Source organism: Priapulus caudatus, unplaced genomic scaffold (genome assembly GCF_000485595.1).
Source record: "Priapulus caudatus unplaced genomic scaffold, Priapulus_caudatus-5.0.1 Scaffold71, whole genome shotgun sequence".
NCBI classification, from domain to species: Eukaryota; Metazoa; Priapulida; class Priapulimorpha; order Priapulimorphida; family Priapulidae; genus Priapulus; species Priapulus caudatus.
The window spans coordinates 266,620-278,955 of record NW_014577132.1 but is presented as its reverse complement, the minus strand read 5'-3'; the positions used below and the strand labels follow the sequence as shown (position 1 = coordinate 278,955).

General features: G+C 41.3%; 1 protein-coding gene across 9 annotated transcripts in view; it reads right to left on the bottom strand.

Annotated features, from left to right (window-relative positions):
- Positions 1–12,336, bottom strand: part of LOC106821404 (F-box-like/WD repeat-containing protein TBL1XR1) — a 58,371-nt gene that overhangs the window by 16,678 nt on the left and 29,357 nt on the right. For 7 of the 9 annotated variants that reach the window (XM_014826172.1, XM_014826175.1, XM_014826173.1 and 4 more), the window contains 3 exons: positions 8,236–8,333; positions 4,732–4,878; positions 1,037–1,182 (listed from right to left, as the gene is read on the bottom strand). In XM_014826172.1, coding sequence (XP_014681658.1) covers positions 1,037–1,182; positions 4,732–4,789 — 204 coding nt within the window. In that variant the 5' untranslated portion in view covers positions 4,790–4,878; positions 8,236–8,333. The remainder of the gene's footprint in view (positions 1–1,036; positions 1,183–4,731; positions 4,879–8,235; positions 8,334–12,336) is intronic. The other 2 variants (XM_014826180.1, XM_014826181.1) reach the window with 1 other exon arrangement.

Below are 12,336 nucleotides of genomic sequence, written 5' to 3'. Positions count from 1 at the left end.
ATGCGATTCTACAAGCTGCATCTGACTATGTCAGATGAGCTAAAAATGGATCCGGAAAACAAAGCAAACGTATATAAAAGGGTCACGAAAAAATTTAAAGGCAATGTCAATTCCGAGAGAAAACTGAAAAACTAACAAATTCGTCATAAAATTTTGTGAGGTAAGAACATTTAACGAAAATTTAACATTTGAAACGGTAATTACAAATGGCTAGATAACCTGTAACTCTATGGCACGACTCATAATTATGTACAATTCATCTAACTCTAGCTCAAAGAATCTAAACATACTAGAAAGGCCAAGCATTCGTTTTTAATGGTATTTCTATATGAACGTATACAACATGTATACAATTCTGGCACATATTCTAACGTCTTTTTAGCAAAAAGCATTTCGATGCCATCTAGCATATGTCAGTTACAGATGCAATTTATGAGGTTACTATAGCAACCATCACATTTACAACGTTGCTATGGCAACTGAATTTAATGCCTTAATTACTTATGAATGTAATTAGCATGGACTGAACGAGTGGCTTTTATTATTCTAACCACGATATTTCTGTCCATAATCATGATAAGTGTGCATACGACTTTGGGCCGGCAAGGAATATCTCACATTTCATCTATAGCATACACCAGACATGACTACACGTAAACAATACCGTAGACAACGAATTACGTTCTCACATCAACTATATGATTATCTTGCTATGCTAGCATCGTTGCATTAATTCTGTACAGTACTTAACAGAACAATATTTTAACAATACCTAATTTTAATAAAAAACTTCATGCATGGAAATAATAGCAAAAAGCTTCATAACTGGCCTAAAATTCTCACAGCGTTCTCACTTTCTACTTGACCAAGAAACCTCTTTTGACACATTCGGTGTTCATTTAAACACACAATACACCAGGAGTTAGTCCTAAGAGTCCTTATTCCTTAACCATTGTTTAATACAGGTCAGGTGACAATATGCTAGAATAGTGCCTTACTACATCTGTTAAGCCATCTAGTCCTTATACCGTCTCACCTCCGATATACTGATCTCTGCCTCCGTGTACTGCAGACCTTTCTGAATGATGCTGAGCAGTGACGCAGGTGGCACGAGGGCACCATTGATGTTCGACTGGCTGATGTGGCTCTCAACGCCAAACGTGTACGCCGAGTGAAGGAAACCTACACGTCAGCAAAAACAGCATCATCAGTACCAATGATCATCATACTGATTCAATGTATCCTAGTCAAAGCACGTCATCGACCATGTATCTTTTACACCATTACATTTTTATCGCTTCACGGTAAAATAACGAAAGATATCATATAATTTCCTAGATATGATATAAGTTTCCTACATGCTAAATGCATTACTCGACCCTCTGTCGCTGTGTCCAAATTATGAAATCTAACAAAAATGCATTGACCAGCAAAATGGAAAGCAAAATGGAAAGCAAAATGAAGTGTGGGTACAAACTTTAGTTATAATGTCTACAAGAAGTGTTATTACTTTCCATCGATATGTTGAGTCACCAACTCACCATATTTTCATTTACTGGAGCCTACCAGTACTTTTTCAAGCTCCAAGCTGTACTACTCATGAAATATGGCGTAAACCCTAATGCAAACATTTTAAAGACTGGGTATGACCTAAAGATAATAAAAATGCTTCTTTTCTTTATGTCAGCTGTCATGGCAACCAGCTGTACAGCAAAACAGACTCGTAGAGTACATCGGAATTTTCTAGCTATAAAGAAAGCTGTAATCCTTTTCCACAATTATCCGAAGACACTTAACCATGTCGTTACCAAAGAAATAACTAGCAGATACGTTAGTATGCGCAAAAACAAATGTTTAGAATAAACAAATGCTTCCTAAAATATTTTAGAAAAATTACAATCCAGAGGAGGGCATTCAGATAAAAGTAGACAGCCTCCCAGGTTGTAAATTAAATTAAATTAAATTAAATTAACCTATTAACCAACTACGATTTACAATATTAGCCTTTCAGTCTGATTACCGACCCAAACCTTGCATTTAGAATCCAGGATATGCATTACATGGGCCTATAGTAAATGTAGTTCACTGTAGCCTTTAGATACGCCCCCCCCCCCCATTTACGCATATCTGAATTTATGGCAACTCAATGTGTGCACTAGCTCGTGACACATATACGTTATATACATACGTACACACGTGTGCGTATTCACACGCACGCTCGCACAAACAAATATTACAAGTGTACAAGTGTACAAATATATACATGTGTTATTCGATTTTCAAAAAAAATCAACTGCCATAATTTAATTCAATGTCCTGTGCGCACAGAGAAAGTTTCTATTGATTCTAATGTTTTTACGACTATTGCTATCGGCATCCGGCATCTACCACACTGCTGACATCTTAATGTGGCTTACGTCACGAATTTCATGAGAATTCGAGATGTATTTGTCAAATATTGTTGTAGTTTTTACATGAAAGGTAAATAATATTGGAAGGAAACATATATCATTAAGCAAACTAGTACGGACTGCACTTTCATTATTTATATTTTTGCCAAAAAAAGGAATTTTCTGGTACTACTGCAGGAATCGTAATAGAGAGTACAGCTAGTCGCAAGGACGAACATTTCACCTCCGCATGTTGCTGGCGTTGGCACGTAACCAACGAGCAGGCGAGGCACTCTACAACATCGCACGACAGTCGTGCCCCCCTCCCCCCAAAGATATACTCCACCCACCCACTCATCAGAGCAAACAACCGACCCCTGGTATTACTAGCTACCCGAACATATTGAAACATCCGCAGTTTTCCCAGACCTCGTACGTGTTTACTCTGCCGAGAAGCAGCCTGCTAGCAGGCGAGTCGACTGAACGACGTGGCAAGTGTTGATGTAGGCTACATAGGCATGGTGTGCACAAGCATATATATCCTGATATATATCAAGTACTCTTGATATATATCAAGGGAACATCACCACTCACTACAGTGTATGGACGGACGCACGCAGCAAAAGTTACAATAAAAATTCATGATCTTAAATATTATTTCTTAGTATATGAATTACATTTTTCTTCGGATGCGTGTTATTGAACGTGAAGATATTGAGAGTGGAGTTATAACCAAAAATATGAACTACACAGAGACAGTGTTTTCGTGGATAAAAACAGAGAACGACTTGATTGATCATCTCCAACTCAAAATTCAACCCTAGCTTTTTAGGGCAAATGTTGATATGCAACCCGACGAAATCTCAAGACAGTTGGGCCAACGACAACAATTCCCGATAAAGCCTGTTAGTAAAAAGTTTATCTCATGATCTGCTGGTTAGATCAATACAGATTCTTACTGCTAGGAATACCACCCGAACACTGATGCCTGTCGCATTGGTACACACATGTATAAGCAACTGTACATTATATGAACACTGTATGCTCCTTTGAACGAATACGAGCGTGTGTGCATGCCAATACAGAACGCCATTCGGGAGAAAGGAATCATTCATATCGGTTCTGTACGTACTCGCGCTGTATAACGTGGTTTACAAGCAAACCCCCCCAGAACATGCAGCATGGCCATATATGCCATGACTCTATATACAGCAGCGGGCTACGCAGCGCCACTTTCTTCGATTTACGATCTAATACGTCATCATCGCATTATACGCACCATGAAACGCACGGCTGCTCTGTGCGTAACACTACCCAATTCCTTACACTGCTAGATAGACTCATTACTTCAGAACCAACCTCCACGCCACCGCACTGCACCAGCAAACACCCATGTTAACGAACACGGCAAATACGCGCGCTGTGGCACCACGCAAAGTCGTGGCTGAAGCGACGGCACCACGGGTCCGTGTGCAGGCAGGCATACTAACGATGCCAGTTACGGCCGCGCTCTAATGGGCTTGCTTGGCTTCACGAAAGAACGAAATTCGAAATCGCAGGCGGCGCTGCTTGTGTGTGGAAGGTTGGCGGAAGCGCCAAGGGGGCGCGGGGAAAGCACGCTTCTCTCTCCACGCGCCGCGGTGTGAGAAACCGCGGAACACATTCGGCCGTCAGCTGATCATTAACGATTCACGTGTCGTGAGCTCCTCCACCCCCGATGCTGTAGTAGTTGCATGTGAATTCTGTATGTCGTGACAGTGCTTGTAGGCAAGCGTAATCTGTAGGTTGGCACGTGCGCGTTTGCACGTCCTCACGTTTACATAAGACGATATATTGACGATATATTAGTCTAGTTTGTCTACACGATCATGTACTGTATTCCTCAACGGCACGATGGGAGCAGATAACACATCGCGAAACAGCGCGCGTGCGTCACACAGATAGTCAGCAGGGATGAATGTACTGTATGTACTATCAGGAGTTAATAAAGACAAATTTGTCTTTATTAACTCCCGGTACTATGTATAGATACCCAATTCAAAGTTACAATTCATAAAAAAGCATGCCTACAGAAAAAATATACCGTAAATTATGTTACACTATAGGGCATGTTGGCAACGCTGAAGATGAGATCTAATATTGAAGCCACGTATACTCCGAATCTATCTACCGTATATACCGTCTATATACGGTAGACCGCCTATAGACCGTCTATATACCGTCTATATATCGTATATACCGTATCTACCGTCTAATGTAGCTCTAGTACTTATGTATGCAGGCCTCTCCATATTTGTATAATTTATCCCGATGAATTTGCTCTACACAGACCTCTACATACCAGACTCTTGCAGATATCTGTAGACTAGAAAGTTGACTTCGTCACTACTGAAGCTCATGTCTTCCCAGCCTTCAACAGAAGTGCTATGACGTCAAGCATTGGTCAGCTCAGCATGGACATGGCCTACAGCAACTCAGTCTCATTCATCTGCACAAAAATAACACGTATGCGCATATAATTTACTATCATAAGTACTCCGTGGCAATATCAATAGTTAATTATACTTCATGAAACCACAATAGACGTGCTGTAGGGTGTTCCACGCTCCACCATCCATCAGCTCATATATAAAAAAACACGCGAGCACGCACCCGAGCACGTTCAGGCTGTGCGTACAGTCTGTGTTGTAAGGAGAACATAATAAAGCACACCGTACGGATGTGGCGAGCATTAACAAGGTTACATGTATATTAGCAGGAGTGAACGAAAACAAATATGCTTTTATCCACTTCTGATATTAATTATTACGTTCGGTACCATCAGTTGTGCATTGTACAAGCAAACTGTAAAGGGCAGTTGATAAAATTAATTCTCTATAGTTCTTGAGCATCTTGTTCCCATAGATGCTGTAACACTCTCATGACAATCAGAGAATGCCATCAGACAATGCAGAGAATGCGTCGACCACGTACACCTGACGTGTGCAATATATATGTACAGCCTGCAAACAGATTAGCAAAAGTTGGGTGCTTTTGCACACGTAACATAATCAGGCACAATACACAAACACGCTAAGCCAACATCTAAACCAGTTTTCCCCTCCAATTCGCAGCGCGGAATTTAAACTTTGACAACTGTTGCGTAATCATCGCTGGAAAAACATCTGCAAACTGGTTTGCTCTGATTATAGATTTATAAAACACCACACGAAAAAATGTCGCATATTCAGTGACATTTTTTTTAAACAGCTAGAGTTACAATACAATGCTCATGGCTGTGCGTGTGAACGAGGCTTATCTATCTATCTATCTGTCTGGCCGTCCGTCCGTCCGTCCGTCCGTCCGTCCGTCCGTCCGTCCATCCATCTATCTATCTGTCTATCTGTCTATCTGTCTGTCTATCTGTCTATCTGTCTATCTGTCTATCTATCTATCTAATCTATCTAATCTATCTAATCTATCTATCTAATCTATCTATCTATCTACTCTCTGTATATACCAGGCTACGAATGGGGTTCTTGTACGTTCACGGAGTACAGCACGCGCAGACCCTCCGACCTCTGATTTAGACTGTCGCTTAGTACCGCCGCGGAATCTCCACCCGTTTCGCTAATTAAGTACGGAGTGTCTCCCCGAGCCTCCGCGACTCCTTATCGGCAATACGTCACTGAGGAGAAGGCCAACAGCAAGAGATAACCGATTTTCTGATGCAGCGGCCCACGTCGCACCGTGATTGATTAGCTAGCTGTAGGCAGGCTCTCTCTCGCTCTCTCGGTCGCTGCTGCTGTACAGTGCGCGCGCATTGTTGTTGTAGGGCTTCACACACTCGCAGATGCGGCTAGGAAGGCGGCTTCAGCGGCAAGAATACCCGCGCTAGTTTGTCTTCTAACTCTTCTTCGTTTGATTTTCGAATAACGAATTTAAAGGTTTCGTCGTAATTATGCAATCCGGATCCCTGCCATCGTATCTATTATCTCGTGCGCATATTTATTATTTTAAAAAACACACATTGTAATTATGTGAAAACGGTGCGGATCTACTAAAAATCTTGGTTTTTACCAATGTTTGGTTTTTAACAATGTTTGGTTTTTACAATCATGCACGAAACATGGGAAGGAACGTATTGCACAGCGATACCGAAGGTCTAGTTTTGATTGGCTTGGCAAGTCGCTGTTGGAATCAACGTCTGATGAATTCACATTCGTGAAGCCACCGCACCGTTCTACGTTGAGGGGCAGTGTCGATTTCTCATATAAACTGGAGGTTTGTTGTTATGAAGGCGGAGACACGGTTTATTGGTTTACATGGTCGTGTTCGTCATGAACCAGCATGAAAGTTTTTCATGTGTATGCAATCAAGTAACGCACACGCAAATTCCACTCGTTCATTTGCAACGTCGACATTAGTAAGCAAAACAACGTCAGCGGACCGAGTTCACCGTGATTAGGTTTCAAAATATTTCCAACCATGTTTATATACAGCTGCACATCAGTCTTTGTTGAGCGCGCACAATGACGTTGGGGTCAGCCTAGGTTCAGAGAAAGTTCACTGCACGCTCGGCCGCATCCGCTATTTTAAAACTGAGCCACTGAATAAATTTACGCGTTTAAAACGAAAATATATATCAACAGGTAACTAAATTCTAACAGAAAATCGTGACGTATAGAAAGCGAAAGCCTCGCTACCTGGAGTGAACATTTTAAAATAGAATTTATTTCTTATTTATTCAGGTTTCATCGTTTGCATAGAATATGTAAGAGACCTACGAGGTAATCTCTACATTATAATCACTACATAATGGCGAGAGAATGCAAACAGGTGAAGATAGGGGAAAAATAGTTTAAATTTGTAAAGGAATAAGTATGAAATACAGTAACGAATCAATTGACTATGCACAATTACAACTACACCAACTCGAACCTCACTACCCCCCCCCATTCCCGCCCGCCTCACCCACCGCAAGTAATATCCCGCACCGCAATAAAGTGTATAAATCAAGATGTTGATTTTTCAGATTTGAGGGAAGTGAAAACATACAACGACCGTTGACCCACCAAAAAACATGGTATGAGCACTTTTAATAATACTGATAATTGTGAACTGCCCCTAAAATAAATATAAATAATTGAACCAAACTGGACAGTCAACTTGTCTCTTTTTTTCTATAAACAGTTATTACACTTATCTTTTCATTGATTCTTTTTCATAATAAAGAGACTAATATGAGTTTAGTGAAGTAAAATCAAACAAGTAGTTGCAAAACTTTATTTTTAGGTAGGTGAAAAGAAATGTTTTTTTGAGAAAAAAGTTTGAAGACGTATTTCGTGCTATTAGTCTATCAGAGTATTAGAGCTTACATTTACGTGTAACATCTTTTTTTACAAATATAATTTCAATACAATTAACGTAACCTTGTAATTTTTAACAAACGCCTTTACTATGTGCAGACAACCTGGCAATAAAAACCTGGATAGCAAACCTGGAACAGTACCAGCATAGGCCCATACGTCTGCACGTGCATACCAAAATTCCGTTTATTTTTAGCCCAGATCTTTCGAGAGAGCGCTCAGAGTTCACATGATTTTACTACGCGAAAAAAAATGGACAGCACAGCTGATGACTGGTAAATCTATATCCTATTGAACATACCGTTGATTTTCAGCAGCCACATTTATCGCCCCCCCCCCTACTCCCACCCTACTCGCGCAACAGTCTATCTGTTGCCACACCATAAAACAGTTTTGCTGATACTCAATACGTATGAATCAACATACAATACATATGATACATATGCACCAATGTACAATAATATATGCATATAACATATTTTTGACTACAGTATTACCGTGCAGTGATCAGTAGTGATTTTGGCACATCTTCCAGCTTTCCTGGCTGTTCTTCTTTCCAATTTTTTATATAACGGTCTGTCTCAATCCAAATCAGCTGAAAGAAGCAAGAATTTCCCATGAGTTTTAAATTGTGCACTGAAAGTTCGATCGTTTATATGAAGGCCATATGAATCGTGTCTTACATCATGAGTGAGTGAGTGTGAGTGAGTGTGAGTGAGTGTGAGTGAGTGAGTCAGTCAGTCAGTCAGTGAGAGGGAAGGTGGAAGGGAGAATGAATAAACTTGGGGGAAATGAAAAGACATGGGACAGATCAGGAGTAGATAATAGGGAACCTATTATCAACTCCTGGACAGATGTAGGTATTACGCAGGGGTGAGGGCGATGTTTTACTGTTTTTACATACACTCAGCTTAGCACATGTGGCGAGATCGTTCGTGGGATTTTCTCCTCATGAAAACGACAACTAGTATCACATTCACAGCCACTATTTTCATTCAGTGTAAAATGACACAATGATGATCAATCACGCCGCGATCAACAGTCGATTGTGAGATAGATGCTGATACCTCTAATAAAGCCGACAACACGCCGACTGATACGCGGAATGTATCACACGCTTTCACTAATCCTCAGCACATCGCCAAATTTTTATTCTAAGAAGTAATGTGTTTTTTTCAGATTACATACATCTTGTGCTTAATAAGTATCACAAATGATGTCAGTTGCTATAGTTAGTGACTGACTCCAAAAGCCCCTATGGCTAAGGTCGCATGGGCTCATTGTTGATTTTCAACGGCTTACATAGTGACTAAGTATAGTAGTTAGTCTTGGTAGTTAGAATAAAATTGGACATAGTGACTAAGTATAGTAGTTAGTCTTGGTAGTTAGAATAAAATTGGACATCAATTAGGGGCCGAGTTAGAGAGCGGAAGGGAAATATGATCAAGGTCAAGGTAAAGGTCAAATAAAGGTCGCAGTCACCTGGTTTTGGTACTCTGCACACCTTCTCCCCAAGATGTGTAAGTATACCAAGTTTGGTCACGCTAGTCAAGTAGTGGTTGAGTTATAGAGCAGAAGGGAAATTCTCTGCGTCGGACCGAGCGGCGGCGGCGGCGACGACGGCTGGGGAGACATGAAACCATAGTATCCCCGCCGACTTCGTCGCGGGGGATACAATAATATAATTACTAACCCACTTCAACTCAAAACTACTCTGTTGGGTTACACTATCATATCTAGGCAACTGTACTGAACTGTAAACAGTGTCAGTATACCTGAAAAGTCTGTATGCTTACATTTACTTAAAGGTGCATTCTCACAAAATTTTTGAAGCGGCAACTATAAAATCAGGCAAAAGTGAATTATGTAAACATTGCACGTTTGTACTTGCCTATGTATGTGTGATAGATAGATAAACAAAAATTGCTCAGGAATACGTTCATTCAAAGCTTTTAGACTACAAAGTGAAAGTGTCGGATCGAATGTTTCAAACAGCGTTTACTTTTGCGGCGATGTTGTGACGCTACTAAGTATAGTAGTTAGTCTTGGTAGTTAGAATAAAATTGGACATAGTGACTAAGTATAGTAGTTAGTCTTGGTAGTTAGAATAAAATTGGACAGAAATAAATTTTTTGTGACGTAGAAGCTTTCAAGGGTTAGATACCATCTGAGAAGTTGAGAACTTGCCATATCTAAGCACTAAAAGGTTTCTACCTGAGCTAAAAGCTAACATTCGCACGATATTGCTTCGTAAACGGCTTGCCGGAACTGTTTAAATGCCAAAGCATACAGCCTATATCAAAGAATTGACAGCGCCATTAAAGCAATTGAGTACAGAATGGCAGACAAAATGCGGTCCATAGGGCCATCCTTAAAAAATTATGTTTGCTGTCCTCCGACCGACCCACGACAATAGCCGCAACCCAAAAGTTTTTTTTTACATTTTGGGTTCCATATTATATATATATTTTTTTTTTTACATTTTTCATAGTTAAGACTGAAACACAAAGCATGTGTGGCAAACATGAAGACAGACTTAAAAGAACTATTATGCCTCACAAAAAAATGACCTACCTACCTACCCACTAAAAAAATCATGAGTCGGGGGACAGCAAACATAGAATTTTTTAAGGATAGCCTAGTTGGGGCATACATTTAGAGCAGAACTTCGCCTCTGCTTGCACTCGTAGAGCTATAGCAGCCGTCGACATGTACGTCGATTGCCGCGGCACAGGTGTATGTACAGTATAAGGTAAGCTAGCCACCGTCACTGGCTCGCTGTGACACACGCATTTCCCTATACGTGAGACCAACGTCGGTTCATATTAGCCTAATTAGGGACAACGATCCGTTTTCAGAAAGAAAATTAGTCTTAACATTAGTCATTACATTAGTCTTAACATTAGTCTTAACATGAACTAATTCTATTTCTGACACCGGGCACGAGGAACTCCGGTGCCAAAATCTACACACACTGCACGGTTGCGCAGTAAAACCTAGAGGTTATGCTCGCAAATCAGAGAGATTTCAGTTCAATTATGTTCGTACATTGACACAGCCGATGCGGCGGCAGAGGGCGTCCCGTGCTATCGACAGCTAGGGACAGCCAGTTTATACAACAGGCTCTGCCAACATGGGGGCCATCTCGCGTTGGCTAGTACTGTCACCTTATAATCTCTACTAATTGCTGGTGACAAGCGGCTTTGCCAGTTGCCGACATTCAAAACAATTATGCAAATAAGGTGGCCACACACTTTTACGTCATTACTAACTTATTACTCTTTACTTAACTTACACTCATTACAGTACACATTACTAACACGTGTAAACACGATTAAAAAATACTACATGCGGCCAATCACTATGCAGAATTTCATTTCTCATTAGAATAGTCTGATAATAAATTAATATCACGACCTCGCACGGCAAAATATTCTCATTGCTGAACTTTGTAACTCGCATAGACATGCAGGTAGATACAACGAAATTTAAGGCGAGAGTAACTTATCGTGATATACTGTGATAGCAGAGACATAGTGAGATCATATATATGTCTATCAGAACATTCTTTAAAATTCATGGTTATAGGTAGGCCATGACCATAAACACATCACACCTACTATTTACGGTCTACAAGGAATACTTATGCAACAACTCATCTAAGACATCACTCATACACCCATACACTCATAACTCAACATTGAATACCGAATACTTTCATAATATAACAAGAGCCGCAGAGCGTCTGGGCTCATCTGAGGTCTGTTGCTACGATTATAAACTAAAATTCAGGTCGCTGCCTAGTACCACATTTGTAGGTGCCAGATATGCAGACACGTCAGTGCGTACACACTATGTTAGGGACACAGCCCACATCGCAGATGAGGGTAGGGGGAGGGGGTGGGAGGGTGGGGAGGGAGTGGTGGAGGTGTGGCGAAGGGGCGGGGGAGGGGTGGGGGAGGGGGAAGGGGAGGGTGGGGGGAGGCGGGCTCTATTAGCAAAAGCAGTTCATCCTTTGTTAACAGTCAACAAATGCCATTTTAACCCTCGCACTGAGGTCACAAAAGTGTTATCAGAACACTTACTTCTTCGCACCTCAGTGGAAAGCCACATTCATGGTTCGCTTTCAATAAAGCATAAAATAGTAGGTCACCGCGAAACAAAAAATTTTTCAGATCGCCTCGTATCACACCATGTCCTCAGACAAATGTCCAAATACGCCCCTGCGCCCCATTTGACTTTGAACCGGTGACCTCAATTTCGGCCACGTGGATGGCTTTTCCTACGCATGATGCTATACACCGACTATCACCGAGCCTAGTCGAGCCGTAGATTTGTGCCGCAATTTTCATGCATTCCTCCCTATAACCTTAAAGTTAGGCAGAGGAATGTTCCCCCTTCTTTTACACCATCGTGCTTGACCTTTGACCCCGCAGCTTTCGAGCATCCCAACTCGCTTTCGATGTACCCCCGCACGTCCGAATTATCAGTGACCTGTACGTCGAGCCGTTTAAGATTTGTGCCCAACCTGTTGACGACGCACGGACGGACGGACAGACGGACGCACGGACGACGATCATGCGATTCTACAAGCTGCA